Raw genomic sequence first — 19,834 nt, forward strand, 5'->3', positions numbered from 1 at the left:
TTCGCCTCAAATTGTTACCCACGCCACTCGTCTTTTTTGACCTCCTTTAAACGCCTGTTGCATAAAATACTATATCGGTGGCTGTATTTTAAACATGCATTGAGAAATCAAGTTGTGAAAACTATAATTTAAGTAGGGTACCTATAATTGATCTATGATTCGAACCGAACCCTTTTCGCCAGAATTGAACAGTTTCTCACATGAACCATGTTCTTTTAACCTTTTACCAGATACTGTTGTCAACCGTGGTTGTCAACACACATCGGGGATTATGACTTATACACAAATTGATCAGCTGACATTATTGGAATATATTTCAGATTTTTTGCTAAAATCTTCTAGAGCTCTCAATGCCAGGTAAACACGCAATGGCAGAGTAACAGATAGACCGACGCAGCGGCCATATGCCCAATCATGATGGGAAAGCCGACCTTGAAGAACTGCAGGAAGGTGAACTTGTAGCCGTGTTGCTCCGCCACTCCCGCGCACACCACGTTTGCGCTTGCGCCGATCAATGTTCCGTTACCTGGAAAATTATATAAAAATTAAAATTTTTAAAAAACCCTCGACTCCCGACTTACTCAGCTTTCAGACAAAAAAAAACTAAATCCAAATCGGTTCATCCGTTCGGGAGCTACGACAGACAGACAGACAGACAGACACGTCAAAACACCCCGTCGTTTTTGCGTCGGGGGTCAAAATGCGTAAGCACCTCATATCGTGAGCGTAGTTTTCTCTATCGCACGTCTGCTGGTAGAGTTGAGCTGGCGGTTTAGCACAACTTGCGTTCTTGCGTGCGAGTCCATAATTGAAATCGCGCTAGATGGAGAAAGCGAGAATGCAAGAGGTACTACCCCGCCTGGTGGGGTTTTTCAATTCTGAGATCATCACAATTGTTTCATCATCACTGGCTGTGACAACCTAAGAAGGTGATTGTCCTTCACCTTCACCTCCTTAGACCTGTGATGATTGAAACAATAGTGATGATCTGAGAATTGAAAAACCCCACCAGGCGGGGTAGTACCTCAGTGTCATTCTCAGTGAGAAACTAGGCCATTTCCAATTAATTAGTCAGCATCGTCGTTATTGCTTGTGACAGTTGTGACAAAAGTCTACTTTACTAGGTACCTACTACATAGTCACGACAATCCTCAGTCCATTTCCGATAGTAACATATTCTTACAGCTTTAATTCAGATAGGTTCGTAGGTTTCGCCTTACCTTCTAAGCAAGAAGCATCAGGGTTGCTGCCGGTAGATTTGACGAATTATGGTCAAGAGTGTCAGGACTTTCAAAGTGAGCGCTGGCAACTGCGCTACAACAATGCTATATAAATTTGATGGTACCTCCTAAGCAGGCTCCATACAACAGCGCCCAGACGAGAGGGGCCAGTGGCAGGTTGAGGTTGGGGTTGCTACCGATGGAGATCACCACTCTGATCATCATCGTCGTCATGGGGAGGTTGTCTACGAAAGCAGATATCACACCGCCGACCTGTTGAGGCGAAAAGTTCATTTTATACAAGTTACGAGCCTCTTAACAAATAAGTGAAATAAGCAAAAACGAATCAAATTTAATGAACAAATCATTGTTATTTCTAAGAATAATTTGATTAGCGTCACAAGCCTTCTGTAACAGAAATAAACATGAAACATTCGACCCTAGCCGCCGTTACCCATGTGGGCGCATGGTTCAGGCATCTGCCTCGGTAGCAGTGGACGCTGGTTCAATTCCAGCTATGGCAAGGGCGGATCCAGCTTCGTACCCAGGGGGAGGGGTCACGTGGGCTATGTGTAGGGCCCAGCCCGGGCCCCAGGGTGGGTAACGCAGTCAATTTGTATGGCCGACCTAGCCTCCATCCATTTATTTAAGTTTAGAATAAGAATAAGAAAAAACCGACGAGCGTGTATGAGAAATGTTAATGAAAGTGTGTGAAGCGAAAGTGGTTTGTCAGGATCGTAGTAAATGGAAATCCGTGATCTCTGCCTACCCCTCTGGGAAACAGGCGTGATTGTATGTATGTTGTATGTATGTATAAGAAAGAATAAGAATAGTTTCAGTAGTACATTATTTGTCTTGTGGCCCCACACTAGGCTAAGCCTGTCACGTGGCAGCCAAAATTAAATTAACAATCATATATTTTGGTATTCTAGAAACATTAGTTTATGATTAGACTTATTACTTCACCTTGGTTATTGATCTAAAATGTAGAACGTACCCAGAGGATAAGCAAGATGGCGACTGCGAGCCGAGCACTCTCGTCCACCCTCAGCACCAGAACCTCCATCAGGCCTCCGATGTACTGGATTAGCCCCAATTTGGAGAGGGCCTGTAACCAATTTAAAAGATTAATTAACCCCCGACGGCCCCGACGCAAAAACATCAAACTTTTGTTCCGGTCAAGAACGCGACCGAATCCTAAATCAGGAAAAGGGCAAGTCTAGAAAAAATGAATTAGATTTTACGGATATTAAATTCAACAAATGGTCTATCTGAGAAGCAATATGCCTATCGGAAAGGCCGTTCAACGACTTCGTTGGCCCGAGCTGTAGTCAGGCAAATATTGGGGGCCCGTGAATGCAGAAATCAAGTCGCAGTCCTGTGCTGCGACTTGTCAAAGGCCTTCGATGTCGCAGACCACCAAATTTTGATCAACAAACTGCGTCATTACGGTTTTGAGGGTTCAGCGCTTTCATTAATGTATAACCTGTTCCGAAACAGGACTCAAGTTGTGGTTGCCGATGGCGGTCGTGTCCGGTCTGACACCGTGACTACAAGTATGGGCGTGGCTCAGGGATCGTCGGTGTCGAATATATTGTTCTCCCTACTATTAAATGATTTGCCAGAGGCCATCGACAGTGGAGAGACTTTCATGTATGCCGATGATGTGGCCGTAGTCGTATATGCCTCTACTTATGACGAACTCGAATACAGACTGAACAGGACCGCTGCGTCGGTGTCAAGTTGGTTTCAGAGTAATGGCCTTATTCTGAACACAACTAAAACGCATTTCATCAGTTTCGACCTCTCTGGGCGTCAAATGAGACAGCTGTCAGTACTAGCGAACGGGAGTTCTATTGACCAAGTAATGAGCTCAACTTTCCTAGGTTTTGAGTTAGACAGCGGCCTCACCTGGGGAGGTCATATAGATACACTGTGTGAAAAACTGGCAACTGCATGTTTTGCCCTAAAAAGATTGGCACGAATACTCCCAACCGAAATGGTCCGTGCCTGTTATTTTGCATCGGTGCACTCGCGCCTACAATATGGCATCGAGCTGTGGGCAGCGGCCGCCGACTGGGAGAGAGTGTTTCGTCTCCAAAAGCGAGCAGTACGCGCGATAGTGCGCCTTCCCCAAACCAGCTCAGCAAAACCTCTCTTCAAGTCACTTGGTATATTAACGCTGCCCTCACTCTTAATATTACAGATGGCAACAAATGTGCGTGATGAAGTGAGCTCAAACCCCATCAACTGTAACTATTGACATGTAATTTTAAATTACCAATAAATTATTATGAATTATGAATTATGAATTATGACCAGGTAACCTGTCTTATCTCACTTATACAAGCATGGTACGCGTTCGCCTACACTTAGACTGTGTGAGTAGGAACGCGCTTCTTTCATATATTTGATCGTCAGTGTCCGAGGTGTGCCTATAGAACCTGGATGAAACAATGAGTCACCTCCATGAGTACGAAGAGTGCAGCGAAGAATAGAAGCGTGGACCATTCCACCCGCCTCAGCACCGGCTCCAGGTCCTCACGGTCAGCCAGCAGTAGCAGCAGCAGGGCTGCCAGCAGCGCCGTCCAGCCGAGAGAGATGCGATCTGGAGAAAACAGATTATATATGACTTAGGGTTTCTCCAAACCCCAAAAATCGCTCGTTAAAGAAGCTTACGTGTCGTCGTCCATGAACGCAGCTGCACGCATGTTCATACTATCGAGCGATTTTTAGTCGGCGAAAGCCACTTTGATATGTTTGGAGAGACGGGAGACCCCAAGCATACAACATTACAGTCATCAGTATTAGACTCATGCAAGCCTCTATTCGAGAAATTACGATTGCTCACATTACCATGTCTATACATTAAACAGTTAGCGATATTTGTAAAATCAAACCCAGAACAATTTCCTAAAGTTAGCGACAGATTACAACGAACAATGAATGAAGGAAAATTAGTGTTACCGAAAACAAATCTGTACTACTGTAGAAGGAATGCCTACATAATGGCCATCAAAGTTTTTTTCCCCTCACTAGCTCGGAAACACGTGTTTTGTCCTTTAATACCAGCGGGTAAAAACGCATTTTATCCACTAGTGGGTAAAGTAATTTGACCTTGAATAAAGTCAAATTAACTGCTTTAAAATTGATAGAAGTAGGTGAATCTAGTAATAAAGATGATTTACCACCTGTGGAAATACTGGAAGCAGTGATAAACGCATTTTTTGCGTTGTAATTTCCTCGCTATAGTGAGGGGAAAAGTTTTGTGTTATACTCGGGTGCAAATGTATTTTACTTCTCGTGTGTTAAAAAACTCGCAAGTTCAGGATTCTATTCTCGAACCACTCGCTTCGCTCGTGGTTCAACTATAGAATCCTTTCACTTGCTCGTTTTTCAATTCCACACTCGGCGTTAAAATACAACTTTGCCCCCTTGTATAACAAATAACTATGAATCGATTTAAGGTGGCTCGCCTAGGTTACCCGAAGCTCAGGCTGCGTTAGATGGCGTTAATCTGCAAATTACCAGTCTTATTTTTTTTGTGGAGTCGTACAGGCATTTATATACTTTCAATTATGCTTCGCGAACATTTAATATTAAAATTGACGTATTACAACAAACATTCAACTTCTCATTGTAACGTTAATCCCCTTAATGTAAATAAATTTACTATTTTACACTATTTCTAAGTACCACTCACACATACAAACAGTGTTTTTGTATTCATTCTAGTCGATAATTTCACGCGGCGACAGCTTGTCTAAATAGCCTTGCGGTAAATACGTGCCATCGCATGATTTGCATGGAAGTACTGGGTTCGAATCCAGGACTTTTTCTCTTTTTTTAATACTACGTCGGTGGCAAACAAGCATACGGTCCGCCTGATGGAAAGCGGTCACCGTAACCTATGGACGCCTGCAACTCGAATAGTGTCGCATGCGCGTTGCCGCCCCATTAGAAACTTGTACACTCCCCTTTGCTGCGTATGCACAGCAAAAAGGAGTGTACAAGTTCAAAGGAGGGTTTGGGTTGCCGACGACTCAAAGGACAATAGACGGAACAAATTAGTTCCGTAAGTCCTCCCGTCGTCAGCACCCCGCACCCTCGTTGAGCTCTGGCAGCCTTACTCACCGGCAGGAACACAACACTATGTGACACTATTTTTTGTTCGTCGAACTCAGAATTTCTAACATAATTATCCTAATCTGATATTTTAAAAAATTCCAAAAAGTATAGATAAATTTTAGTTTCTAAACTACGATCCGAATGATTTTTTTCTAATTGTTTATTTTTGATGGAGCAAGGGTATTCAAATCGCTTTTGAAATCTTAAATTAGTAAATGAAAATGCAATAGTTAACTGAGTAACGTAATGCTTTAAAAACTCAAGTGGACTTTTTTTATCTAAGGAGTGATTTAGATAAAATATTATATTTAGCGAGGGTATTAAAAGTAGTGTTTTATATCTCAACTTAATAAATAGAAAATCAAAATGACAATAAAAAAATCAATATGTTCTCTAAGACAAAATTGATACCTTCGGCTCTCCATTCTTGCTCAGTCAATAAAAAAAACGAAATTTATATCCAAAAAAATACAAAACGTTTATAGAATCCTGGGAATCGAACGCACCTTCACGGCGTGACAGACGATTGTTCCCCAACGACGCCATTACATAACACGCTATTACCGATGAAATTGGGCTATACATATATAATTATTTAAATATAAATAATAATGTCAATTCCATACTAATATTACAAATGGGAAAGGGTGTGTGTCTGTTTGTTTGTCCGTCTTTCACGGCAAAACCGGAGCGACGAATTGACGTGATTATTTAAGGGGATTTAGTTGAAGGGATGGAGAGTGACATAGGCTACTTTTTGTCTCTTTCTTACGCGAGCGAAGCCGCGGTCAAAAGCTAGTTTATTATAAATGGGAAAAGCTGGTTACTCTATAATCTGAAGTGGAAGAATTCGTTGTTTCACCAAAGATAATGTGTGTTTGTTTGTTTGTCCGTCTTTCACGGCCAAACGGAGCGACGGATTGACATGTTTTTTAAGTGGAGATAGTTGAAGGGATGGAGAGTGACATATGCTACTTTTGTCTCTTTCTAACGCAAGCGAAGCCGCGGGCTAAATCTAGTACAGCACGGGAAGCATGGTCGCGCGATAGACGATAAAATATCAGGCCGTCCCTGTCGCACTATTAGTAAGTGCGATTATAGGGACGGCCAGATGTTTTATCATTTATCGCGCGACCATAATTGCCTGCCTGGACCAGATTATATTGATGATAATTATTATTTGTAACCATTTAGCATTTAGTTAATATTGTCTTCAGTTACCGCGATAGTTACTCATGAAATAAAAACTATGAAAACGGATTAAATTGTGTATAATGAATTTACAATTCATCCCGACGTTTCGAACACTACAGCGTTCGTGGTCTCTGAGCTCAGCGGGTGACTGAGGAAAAATTACAATGTGCAAAAGCTACCCACATACCTACATACATATTCATATATATAACTATTTAGTTGTTGAAGAAAAATATTCACACAACAATAACATAGGTCAACTCTAGCTCAGTAAATGTAAGGAAGTCAGCACATTACTAATACTATGCCCACACTATGACCTATGTACCTGACCTGACGTGTAATATTTTATTTTATCAACAAAGGCATAATAAAGATTATAATGTATTTTTGTATGAAAATAAAAAATAGGAAAGAAATATAGTAAGAGTCTTTTTTAATAGAATATTTATTCTATTAAAAAATAAAAATAAAACTTAATAAATCCAAAAAAAGTTCAAATTATTAAAAAAGAGCCCGGAATCGAACTCGAGATCTCCTGTTTCATAGTCAATGCATTTGACCGAGACGCCATTTCGATTTACACTAGCAGTGTCGAAATACACGATATGTATCTTTATTGACAAAATGCGTCATTATTTCTGAGTCTGCTTGAGTTAAGTAAACCAATATCTTTAAATAATTACTTGTCAAGAGCCAAGTGTCACTGATGACAATGTCAACTAAAAATGCGCGAAATATGACGGCTCTGTGTCTGTACACAAAATTTGGCACACACATTTTCGTAAAATTAATAAAAAATTCACATGGATTTGTCCATGATTTCTGTATGAAACAATGTATTTCGTTCAATACTGCGACGATGGATAATGTATAGTAGATGTATGCGCATATTTTTATTTAGTTGTAGTGTGCGGTGACTAAATAAATGGTAGATGTTTTTTGTATGGAAAGCGAGCCACCTTAAAGCTCAACTCCACCAATGGCTTACTCTTAGAGTATTTTACTCAGTAAACGAGTTCTTCGCTTACAATGAGGACTCTTATTATTAAGACATTAGTTAGTAAGTTGCATGTTAGGTATAAGTAGTTAAAGAATTTTGAATTCTTGACTGTTTAAAATTCGCACGCCTGGAAAGGTGTAATATGTAGAACTATCTAGTATATAAGACCATTTTGTAACCATATTACTGCGAATAAACCATTTGTATTGTATTGTATTGTATTGTATTGTATTGTATCAGGAGGGACGATGAATCTACAATATGCCTTTGAGGCATTGTAGGTACGGTCAACCAATTTGAATCCTAGGCCACTCTAGAACCCTGTCTCATTTAAACCATGTTCTATTTGCCATAAGAAGTCACATTGACGTTTACTGTGCAAAGGTTCTACAGTGGCCAGTAGTGTATTTTTGGGGGTTCTGGATCACTCCTTATTTGCGGTTGGTTTTTACAATTGGGTTAGTTAAATGTATGGGGAATGTATGGGCAATATCGTTAGACTTCACTTTACCAACCGCACAAAAACGCAAAATGTTGGTTTTCATTTTTTCGTTCGTTTGTGTTTAGTAGTTAATATGAGTTGAAGTATGGACATCATGGGCCAGTCTTTGGTTGACTTGACATAGATTTTATGTTGTGGTAATAAGGTACATTTCGTGGAGGTGGGTTTGGTGACTTTTTTTTTCACCTACAATTGTTGACACATTTCTGTTCGCATGGTGATATCTAGCGGAAACGTATTGACCGCTACCACATGATGATAATTTTATCGACTGTTTTTTTTAAGTACCACGTTAATTTGCGTTTGTGTTTTCATTTGTTTATTTTAAAATGTATGATGTTATTATGAATCGGGAATATGATAATGGTATTACTAACTGCAAATTAAACTTTGTTTCAAAATAAGCATTATTCTATTAGATATGACCTATTTTATTATCTTTTTTCTACTCCCGAACTGTTATTCGTCATTTACAGGATCGTGCACAGATCTTTAAACCCCTACATAAAGGTCTATTCCCCAAAGCCAGCGTCCGCCGGCTTTCCGCGCATGCGCGCAGTATCGAAAAAACTGAAAACGCATTGTTTGGCTCTGTAACCATAACGATACTGCGGGCGTGCGCGGGAAGGCTTTGGGCAGCCAAGCTGACAGTGCAAACCTTTGAGTCAAAATAGAGTAAAACAGTGTGAATTTCACGAAAGTTATTCAAGAAAACTATTAAAAACTAGTGCATGGTCGTAGAAAAAGTATTGTATGCAACGGTGTTTAACTGAGTCAAAAAATACTCGTGGCGTCTCAATAACAATTTTCGGCTTCGCCTCAAATTGTTACCCACGCCACTCGTCTTTTTTGACCTCCTTTAAACGCCTGTTGCATAAAATACTATTACGTACCTAACGTTTCAGTTCAATGTATTCAATAATAGATTCGTCAGCGGTTGAATGTAACATCAATATGTATCTAACTGGTGTTGGTTGAAAATATCAATACGCATCTAAATGGTTTTACTTCATCTACTATATTAAGTTATCTAGCGGAACATGTGGGTGTTAATCAAGGATTGAGGATGTGCATAGTTGATCTATGATTTATTATTGCATTCATTGTTGGCGACGCTTACGAATAGAACGGGTTGGAACATTGTTAAGGTGATAATGTTTATTTCCAATTTATTACCGGTCAGTGTGATTTTGAATTTGTATGCAGTTAACGATACAGATGTTAAAAACATCACTATATTACCTCACGATGCTGATTTTTACTTTCCCTCTTGTGCCGTACGCGCGTGGAACATAAAACGAGCTACTGTGGTAGATGAGACTGCAGCAACCAATGCCACCATCAACACGTCATATCAATGGTACGTAAAGTTTTTTATGGGAGAAAGGGGAACGACAAAAGTATCCAGGACCAAGATTGTACGTCAAAATGAATTAGTGGATTTACCGCTATGTATAAATGGCAATATGATTATATTTAAGATTGAAATTATTAAAGAACCAATAGTTTCATCTACTGCTAGTAATATCACTATGCATAAGAAGCGAGTAAGACGGGAAACGAGCATAAAACAGTCTTGGTCAGAGAATGAATACTACCAAATTATACAAGACGGTGATGGTATAGAAATGACAGTTCGAGTTCAAAAAAAAAAGAAACCTACTTCTACCAAGATTCTGAGTACTACCTGAACAGTCAGACCACCACCACCACCACCACCACCACCACCACCACCACCACCACCACCACCACCACCACCACCACCTGTAGCAACAACAGCAACAACAACAACAACAACCACCACACAGATACCTCTACTGTTGAGTGAAGACTGCCAACAGTATGCGTATATGTTAGGTCAAATGCAACGTTGGGCTGATGGAGAAATGCGTATTATAAAAACAGATCCTAACGCTGATATGTTCTGCAAGGATCGCTTACCGGCTAATGCTACCAGGTTTTGAGAGCGACAACGTTATCGATAGCAAATAAATTTAAGGTAAGCTTTTATTTTTTTTTTAAGTTTTTATAAAATAATAGATTGTAGCGAGTGTGTGAAATGATAGGGGCTATTTCCTGTTTTCTGCCGCAAACGTCATATCTGAGGTTTTGATTTGGGTATAAAACGGCCTGCTCACCCATTGCCACCATACAGTCACTCATAACACGGTGAGCAAAGCTACAGCTGTCAAATTACCGCTATGTCCCATAATTGTATTGAGCGTTTGACAGAACGTGGGTTAAGTGTCATAAACTGGATTAAACCTAAGGAGTTAAAAATAGATCATCCATACGAAATAATTAACTGCTACCAAAAGCCTTCGCAGTTTGACAGTACGAAAATGCGGACCATTTTAATTTTAAAAGAGGGTCACCTGACTCTTCCATGTCGTTTTAACGCTATGGAAGAGGAGGTGATGGATGAGATTAAAAATGGGGGCATAGCGGTAGTTTCCAAGGGGCCGAAAAACAGAACCTGGCTTTTAGAGTTTTGTCCAGCATAAATAACATGTGAGTGTTTCTTTAATAAGTTTTTTTTTTCAGGTTGTTCGAGTCATATTAATATCATATACATACATAAATAACAATGTATCATCAAATCAAACGTAAGATTTAAATCCTTCTTTGTATTACCTACTAAAGTAAAACGTAATATTCTTTAACAATTCTAGAAAGTCTTAAGAAATTCTTAGCATAAGGCAATTGCAACCATGTCTTATTGGTAATAAATAATAATTATTAATGTTTCAGCAGCAGCAGCAACAGCAGCAGCCACCGCAAGCAGCAGCAGCAGCAGCAACAACAACATTGACGATGCCATCCTCTTCGTACCAGTTCAAGAGCGGCAACAGCAACAGCATCAGCAACAACATCAGCAACAGCAACAGCAGCAACAACAAGAGCTAACATCTTCGCAGTCTCCCACACTACTGGTATCGTTAACGACATGTATGAAATTAACAGTGCAAAGCGAAGATGCTAACCTAGCTGTACATCAGCCTAAGGAAAACGTCCCGCCGTCAATTAAATGTGAGCGTAGTCACGATGAATATGAAAGTATCGAGCCAGAGTTGGTAGCACATTATGAAAATAATAAAAAGCAATGGATACGAGCATTCCAAAACAACTATCTTATTAAACAATGGCGTTTACCAATGCCACTAAATCATTTTAGAGGGGAAGTGTCCCGTTTAATGAAACACCAATATATTCAAGGTAATATTCCATCTGACGATGAAGTATCGGTGTATTTTCTAACTGTAATGTGGGATGAAATTAATGATGAGGTGGAGGGAGTGATAGGAAATGAATCCATAAATTTCCAGGATTGGTTTTTTTTTCTGTGTAGTTGTAATGTAGAAGTATAAGAGGAATTGTAGGAAATATAAGAGGTAAAGCGCATCCATCGTGTAATGTAAATTACAAAGTAGCAAAATTCATACCAGTCATCTTTCACAATTTGAGTGGTTACGATTGTCATCTCTTCATAAAAGAATTAGCCAAAACAGAGGGAAGTTTAAAATGTATTCCCATTAACAAGGAAAAGTACATTTCGTTTAATAAGAAAATCGGTGATTTTAGTCTAAGGTTTATAGACTCGTATAAATTTATGCCAAGCAGCTTGGAGAAGCTAGTGGGAAATCTTTCAAGAGAGCAATTTCAAATATTACCCAATTTCATTCCATCACATAATCACATTGAACGCGAGAAATACATGCAGATTTTAACACGTAAAGGAGTTTATCCCTACGAATATGCGAGTGGGTGGGAGAAGCTTGAAGAAACTTCATTACCTTCTCAAACTGCCTTTTACAGCCAACTCACCGACTCACATATTTCCGATGAGAATTATTTACACGCGAAAAATGTATGGGACACGTTTAATATTAAAACTTTAGGAGAATACTGTGACTTGTATCTAAAGACAGATGTCTTATTATTAGCTGTATGGAGACATATGAATTAGATCCGTGTCAGTATGTGACAGCACCTGGTTTGAGTTGGGATGCAATGTTGAAACACACCAAAGTAATCCTTGAATTATTAATAGACTACGAAATGATTCAATTTATAAAGAGGGGTATTAGAGGTGGTGTGAGTCAAGCCTCACATCGGTACGCTAAAGCCAACAATAAATTTATGCAAGACTATGATGTAACACAAGATAGCAGTTTTATTATCTATTTAGACATAAACAATCTTTATGGTGATGCTTCAGATGGATGAGTGAAGAAGAGATTAGTCAGTTTGATGTGATGTCACAGACTATAGATTCTGAAGTTGGATATATTTTAGAAGTCGATTTGGATTATCCACATACTTTACATGACAGCCACAATGATTACCCTTTCTGCGCTGAAACTAGAATACCACCGGGTGGTAAAATTGAAAAACTACTGCTGACACTCGATAACAAAACCAATTATGTCACACACTATGTTAATCTTAAACAATATATTGAAAAAGGTCTAATATGTAAAAAAATTCATAGAATACTTACATTCAATCAAAAACCATGGTTAAAATCCTACATTGATCTTAATTCACGTATGAGAATTGAAGCGAAAAACTCCTTTGAGAGAGATTTTTTCCTTTAAGAGAGATTTTTTCAAACTAATGAACAATTCTATATTTGGAAAGACCATTGAGAACGTTGAAAAAAGGGTCGATGTTAAGCTGTGTAATCGTTGGAACAGTTTGAAAACACGAACAAAATGTAAATATGGTCTTGAATTTTATATTTCGAAACCTAATTTCCACAGCGCCTCCATTTTCTCTGAAGAGCTAGTGGCGGTGCAGTTAAACAAATCTGTAGTGAAATATAGTAAACCAATTTATGTAGGTTTTACCGTGTTGGATTTAAGCAAATATTTAATGTATAATTTTCAGTATGATTATATAATACCCAAGTATGGTGAAAATGTAAGGCTACTCTATACAGACACTGATTCTTTTGTTTATCATATTAAAACAGAGAACTTTTACGAAGACATTAAACCAGACTTGCAAAATAGGTTTGATACTTCAGATTTCCCCATAAATAATGTATATGACTTATTATAAGTTAATAAAAAAGTTGTTGGTATGATGAAGGATGAAAACAATGGGAGAATTATTAGAGAATTTATAGCGTTAAGATCAAAAATATATGCATATATACTAGATTCAGACCACCTTCAAAATACACGCAAGTGCATAAAAACCGGCCAAGAGCGTGTCGGGCCACGCTCAGTGTAGGGTTCCGTAGTTTTCCGTATTTTTCTCAAAAACAACTGAACTTATCAAGTTCAAAACAATTTTCCTAGAAAGTCTTTATAAAGTTCTACTTTTGTGATTTTTTTCATATTTTTTAAACATACGGTTCAAAAGTTAGAGGGGGGGGGACGCACTTTTTTTTCCTTTAGGAGCGATTATTTCCGAAAATACTAATATTATCAAAAAACCATCTTTTTAAACCCTTATTCATTTTTAAATACCTATCCAACAATATATCACACGTTGGGGTTGGAATGAAAAAAAATATCAGCCCCCACTTTACATGTAGGGGGGGTACCCTAATAAAACATTTTTTTCCAGTTTTTATTTTTGCACTTTGTTGGCGTGATTGAAATACATATTGGTACCAAATTTCAGCTTTCTAGTGCTAACGGTTACTGAGATTATCCGCGGACGGACGGACGGACGGACAGACAGACATGGCGAAACTATAAGGGTTCCTAGTTGACTACGGAACCCTAAAAAGAACAAAGGTGTCAACGCCGCTTCTGTCAGACGGTTAAACTTTAATAAGTATTACGATTGTTTAGATTTAAGTAAAACACTTTATGATGATTTGTATACCTTGATTAGTGATAAGCACGATATATATACTCAAATAAAAAAACCGGCCAAGAGCGTGTCGGGCCACGCTCAGTGTAGGGTTCCGTAGTTTTCCGTTTTTTTCTCAAAAACTACTGAACCTATCAAGTTCAAAATAATTTTCCTAGAAAGTATTTATAAAGTTCTACTTTTGTGATTTTTTTCATATTTTTTAAACATATGGTTCAAAAGTTACAGGGGGGGGGACGCACTTTTTTTTCCTTTAGGAGTTATTATTTCCGAAAATATTAATATTATCAAAAAACGATCTTAGAAAACCCTTATTCATTTTTAAATACCTATCCAACAACATATCACACGTTGGGGTTGGAATGAAAAAAAATCATCCCCCACTTTACATGTAGGGGGGGGGGTACCCTAATAAAACATTTTTTTCCATTTTTTATTTTTGCACTTTTTAGGCGTGATTGATATACATATTGGTACCAAATTTCAGCTTTCTAGTGCTAACGGTTACTGAGATTATCCGCGGACGGACGGACGGACGGACGGACGGACAGACAGACATGGCGAAACTATAAGGGTTCCTAGTTGACTACGGAACCCTAAAAAGAAAATCCTATGTGGCAAGGATGAAAAGAGATTAATTCTCAATGATGGTATTAAAACCCTAGCCTGGGGTCATTATAGCATAAATGAATGATATTGTTTATTATTTTAATAAAACAAACTTTTAAAATTCCAAGTGTTTCATTTACTCTAGTAAACTCTTATATGTACACACTTTTTGACAAAACATGCAAGGTGCATAGCCAAATGCACAAACGTTCACAATAATATTGATTTCATAGCTAGCTGTCTCTATTGCTCTTCTGTATTAGTACGACAGAGCTAGACTACCGCGTTTCGATCGGCATGTAGCGTAAACAATTGTCATTTTGGCTAGACCAACTGCTCTTCAATTACAGGACACATAAGCAAATGCACAAACATTCACAATAATATTAATTTCATAGCTAGCTGTCTCTATTGCTCTAATGTATTAGTGCGACAGAGACAGAGTGCTGCGTTTCGATAAGCATGTAGCGTTATCAATCGTCATTTTGACTACGCCAGCTGTTCATTATCATTATGCGGTTAGCGGTCAATACGTTTCCGCTACATATCACATTATTACCAAAACTTCACAAAATGTACCTTATTACCACAACATAAACTCTATGTCAAGTCAACCAAAGACTGGCCCATGATGTCCATACTTCAACTCATATTAACTACTAAACACAAACGAACGAAAAAATGAAAACCAACATTTGCGTTTTTGTGCGGTTGGTAAAGTGAAGTCTAACGATATTGCCCATACATTCCCCATACATTTAACTAACCCAATTGTAAAAACCAACCGCAAATAAGGAGTGGTCCAGAACCCCCAAAAATACACTACTGTGGCCTAGGATTCAAATTGGTTGACTGTACCAAAGATGAACCAATGTTATGCCGATAAATCATGTCATGTGCCGATAAGTCGTGCGAGAAAATCTGCCAGCTTTTGGGTTACCAAGTTAAGTCAACTACTTACACACTTTGCAATTTTCACAAACATTTTATATTTTTCACCACACCAACTGGTAAAGGCTTACTTTGCTATTAGAAAACAGATAGCAAAATTCCATTTTATCCATAAGAGTGCAAAGTAATTTCATACAAATTTTAACTTGGTGTCTTAAACTGGCTTGCAGAATTTACGTGTAAATGATGATTTTGAAAAATATACATATTGAATAAATTGATGGATTTAATTGAATATGATGTGTGTTTCACTCGGTGGCAAAGTTTATTTAACCTTCGTGCCTTGAATCCTTCGCAACGCTCAAGATTCCACTTTTTGAACCACTCGCTACGCTCGCGATTCAATATTGGAATCTTTCGCTTGCTCGGGTATCAATATTGGCACGTGCGGTTAAAAACAACAACTTTGCCCCCTTGTAAAACAAATCTTATACTTTTAAACGAGCAATTCTTGTATATTTATTTATTTATTTATATATACCGACGATCTCGGAAACCGCTCTAACAATTTTGCTGAAATTTGTTATGTGGGGGTTTTCGGGGGTGAAAAATCGATCTAGCGTAGCCTTAGATCCTGGAAAACGCGAATTTTCGAGTTTTCATGAGTTTTTCTTTCGCGTTAGTAAACATAAAATATGGTCGTTAATTTCGCCGCGCGCGCATCGATTCCGCTTAGCTCAGTCGTACGAGGTCGGTCTAATGTACGCAAATAGATCGTAGGTGCCAGGGTTTCGAATCCCGGCCAGAAATTAAGTTTTTGTTTTTTGTCTTTTTTTTTGTTTTTGTATTTATAAGAGTTTTTTTTTATCTAAAGACGTGATATATTAAAATAGAACCGAGCGAAGCTCGGTCGCCCAGATATTAACTATTTAAGTTAGGCTTACTTAGTTCAGGAATCGAGTGGAGGAAGAAGACGGCAACAGCGAAGAATATGGCGACGGAAGCCTTCACCAGGAGGACTTTGTCGCGGATCTTGTACTGAAACATGAGAAAATATGGCTCAAATAATAACCCTTTTGTACCTTTTTGGTATGAGACCTTAAAAATTAAGTTTAGGCATAGAGGAATAAGTAAGGGAAGAGTTGTAACTCCATACATCAGTAAATGCGAGTTATTTGTAGTGACATCTATCGTCATTCACTCGTCAATCACGCGCCAATTAGCGTAAATTATTAGTACTGCTACTCGACACTAGGTGCCGACAGTATTGCGTCTGCCAAAAATGTAATATTAAAACAGTTTACACCTTATATTATAAGCTGAAGTAATTGAAAGCAAAGTACTGATTAATACTTTTGTAATATTAGCTAAAAATTGTTGAGCAATAGACTTTTTGTACGTCGTGACGTCTATTGACAAGTAGCAGTACTGATAATTTACGCTAGTTGGCGCGTGATTGACGAGTGAATGACGATAGATGTCACTACAAATAACTCGCATTTACTGATGTATGGAGTTACAACTCTTCCCTTACTTATTTCCTCTATGGTTTAGGGACAGTCGGAGCTGTGGAGGTGCTTAAAAATATCTGAACATGTACTCTAACGATAACGTTTTGAAAATACAAGCGTGTTCAGTGTGCGTAGCCGAATATCACGATATTAATCAATATCTATCTCTATCGCTCTTGCGTATTGACGCGCCAGAGCCAGACTATATTTCTGCGGCGTTTCGGTGGCGTTTGGCGGCGCAGAAATGCCATTCGGCTACGGAGCCAGATATTTGTGATAGACTTGGCCGCCCTGATGGCTGTAAATTAATAGAAAACAAACCTTTCTCTTCAACTCCTTTAGCGTACTCTGGAACTCATGCCTCGGACACGCGCGCTTGCTACTCTCTTCACCATACAATCCAACTGCAAGCGAAGTTTCTCGATCTTCCTGTCGAGGCGCGCGCGGACCACATGCGCGTTGCCGCTCAGTTGAGGGAGGGAATCGGCTGCGCGGCGCCATATTGAAATTTGGTGGCGGAGGTCTGGAGAAAAATAAGTCTTTTCGCAAAAAAATGGCACAGGCTTTTATCGCTGACTGTACTTTTCTTTTTTCAACAGTTGTCTACTGCTCTCAGAGACTTTTCCAAGAGCCCTAACTCGATGAGGATACGACATTTCATTGCAGGGTTCCTAATGGACACATTTCTGCTCCATCATAAGATAAGATCCATACAACGCTAGTTTTCGGGCAGACCCTTGGTATATTGTCTCAAATATTGCTGTTAGAGTCTGTTCAGAAAGTGAAGAGTCGTGGAATGTATTGGACGCCATACGTCTCATGACTCTTCTCATTTCGAACAGACTCTAGTCACTAGAGTAGAGTGTGACTAGTCACAGTATAATAAAGAGTACTATCGCAGGCTCCAGTCGAATACCTTGTATTTCCCTTTATACGTTATACGTTTATTGCCACGCGTGCCAGTGAGTACTTATTTAAAAGCAAGTTCGGCCTGGCCAGCCACATGACACGCACAGCACACGCAAGGAAACGTCCGTATGGTTTATTTAGGGTCGCCGTCATCGAAAACGATGAGGACCATATATTCCTCTTTACAATGTACCTTGTATTTCCCTTGGAACGTTCAGCCTAAGTTTGTTGGTGTCCCGAAACATATAGCGGACTTGCAGCGACGTCTGTGCGGCCACCAGCAAGATGCCCAAAGCCATGTGCGCCGTGAAATTGGTGAAATTTATACCCTGAAATATATAAATTCAATATAAATCCAAGTAGTGGATCGCTAGATAGAATCTAGACTACCAATGAGTGTTGCACGGGAAGCATGGTCGCGCGATAGACGATAAAATATCAGTATTAGTAAGTGCGATAGGGACGGCCAGATGTTTTATCATTTATCGCGCGACCATGATCCCGTGTTGGTAAGAATGTTGATGTATCCTTGATGATAAATTATCGATGACTATGTAGTATGTAGTCAAAGTCAATTTTCATCACACCAACTGGTAAATACTCTCTTGATTCTTTGAAAACGGATTTCAGCAATTCCCGTCAACTTTGTACAATGCCACGTCAGCAAATTTTAATTGATCCTATTTTGTTACCAACATTTAGTAATATAATTCGACTTTCGTAAGATATATACAGGATAATTGTTATAATTAAGAAAATATAGATACTAGAGAACCTTTATGACGAAATAAAACTTAATAAAATCTCAATTAATCAACAAAATCTTGGTAACAAAAACACGTAGAAACTAAAAAGCAAAAAATAATAAACCTTTGAATTCAGATTTCTTATCGTATTGCAATAATCTAAACATCCAAATTATAAACAAATCAATTATTTTTGTAGTCGGTGCCAGACCTGTTCGTCGCCTTGCTATATTGCCTGTTTGGCCCCACCCAACCATACTCAGGCTGGCCCCGACTCCAAAAATAATTGATTTGTTTATAATTTGGATGTTTAGATTATTGCAATACGATAAGAAATCTGAATTCAAAGGTTTATTATTTTTTGCTTTTTAGTTTCTACGTGTTTTGTAACGCGCTTTTTTTTTGAAGGCGGTTTTATTTTTTGTTAAAAAGTTAATTTATTTGTTGATTTTTAGTGGTTCCTATTGATATTATATGTATCAATCCGAATATATGTACAGTAGTGAAAGAATTATCCTTTAACTCCTAACCATTGAGGAGTTGACCTTCCATAATCAGCTCAGCCACATAAAATTATTACCATCAGGCGTAAATACTGGTGTACCTTTGAAAAATACATTAAAAACATTACATGTGCCTATAACATTTGAAGAGTTCCCTCGATTTCTCCAAGATCCCATCATCAGACCCCGACTTGGTGCCAATGGGACCATCTCGGGGTTATACCCGTTCGATCAAAAAAAAAATTTTGAAAATCGGTCCACGATTCTCGGAGATATCGAGTAACATACATACAAAAAAATAATAAAAAAAAAAAAAATTCAGTCGAATTGAGAACCTCCTCCTTTTTTGAAGTCGGTTAAAAATAGGAATTAATAAAAACAAATTTAACTTTTCCCTTAATTTTTGTACAAAGTTGACGGGAATTGCTGATTTATAGTTAGGAAATACTAACTATAAATTCCGCAAAATAAGTTTGACCTTGAAGCTCTCACAACGCTCAAGAATCCACTTTTTGAACCTCTCTCACTTGCTTTTATTATTGGAAGCGAGAGATCGCTTGCTCGGGTATTACTTAATATTAGCATGTGCGTTGAGCAAAAACTTTGCGGGTGAAACAATAAGAAACTTACAGCTTCTATGACGTGCTTGTTGGAAGCCACTATGACGCACGGCGGGTCGCCTACAGGCGTGGCCGTTCCACCGATGTTGCTGTATATCGCCATGAACATCAGAATGGGTACCGGATCCAGGTCCATTACTTCACATAGTCTATAAAGAAACAAAAAAGT

General features: G+C 38.6%; 2 protein-coding genes across 3 annotated transcripts in view; one reads left to right on the top strand and one right to left on the bottom strand.

The window, feature by feature from the left end:
- LOC125240201 (P protein-like) overlaps positions 1 to 19,834 on the bottom strand; it is a 24,141-nt gene continuing 4,307 nt past the window's right edge. The window contains 9 exon segments of the mRNA XM_048148025.1: positions 1 to 526; positions 1,346 to 1,493; positions 2,218 to 2,328; positions 3,686 to 3,828; positions 16,321 to 16,414; positions 17,209 to 17,276; positions 17,279 to 17,410; positions 17,990 to 18,125; positions 19,676 to 19,814. Coding sequence (XP_048003982.1) covers positions 348 to 526; positions 1,346 to 1,493; positions 2,218 to 2,328; positions 3,686 to 3,828; positions 16,321 to 16,414; positions 17,209 to 17,276; positions 17,279 to 17,410; positions 17,990 to 18,125; positions 19,676 to 19,814 — 1,150 coding nt within the window. The 3' untranslated portion in view covers positions 1 to 347.
- Positions 9,824 to 11,881, top strand: LOC125240296 (probable serine/threonine-protein kinase yakA). Of its 2 annotated transcripts, XM_048148166.1 has the most exons (3): positions 9,824 to 10,046; positions 10,592 to 10,653; positions 10,802 to 11,881. In XM_048148166.1, exons 2-3 carry the CDS (start codon positions 10,635 to 10,637, stop codon positions 11,413 to 11,415), a joined length of 633 nt encoding a protein of 210 aa, XP_048004123.1. In that variant the 5' UTR covers positions 9,824 to 10,046; positions 10,592 to 10,634; the 3' UTR covers positions 11,416 to 11,881. The 2 variants fall into 2 exon arrangements, 1 of the variants encoding a protein (XP_048004123.1); XR_007178600.1 differs by lacking the exons at positions 9,824 to 10,046; positions 10,592 to 10,653 and adding an exon at positions 10,243 to 10,558.

Source organism: Leguminivora glycinivorella, chromosome 27, assembly GCF_023078275.1.
Source record: "Leguminivora glycinivorella isolate SPB_JAAS2020 chromosome 27, LegGlyc_1.1, whole genome shotgun sequence".
NCBI lineage: Eukaryota > Metazoa > Arthropoda > Insecta > Lepidoptera > Tortricidae > Leguminivora > Leguminivora glycinivorella.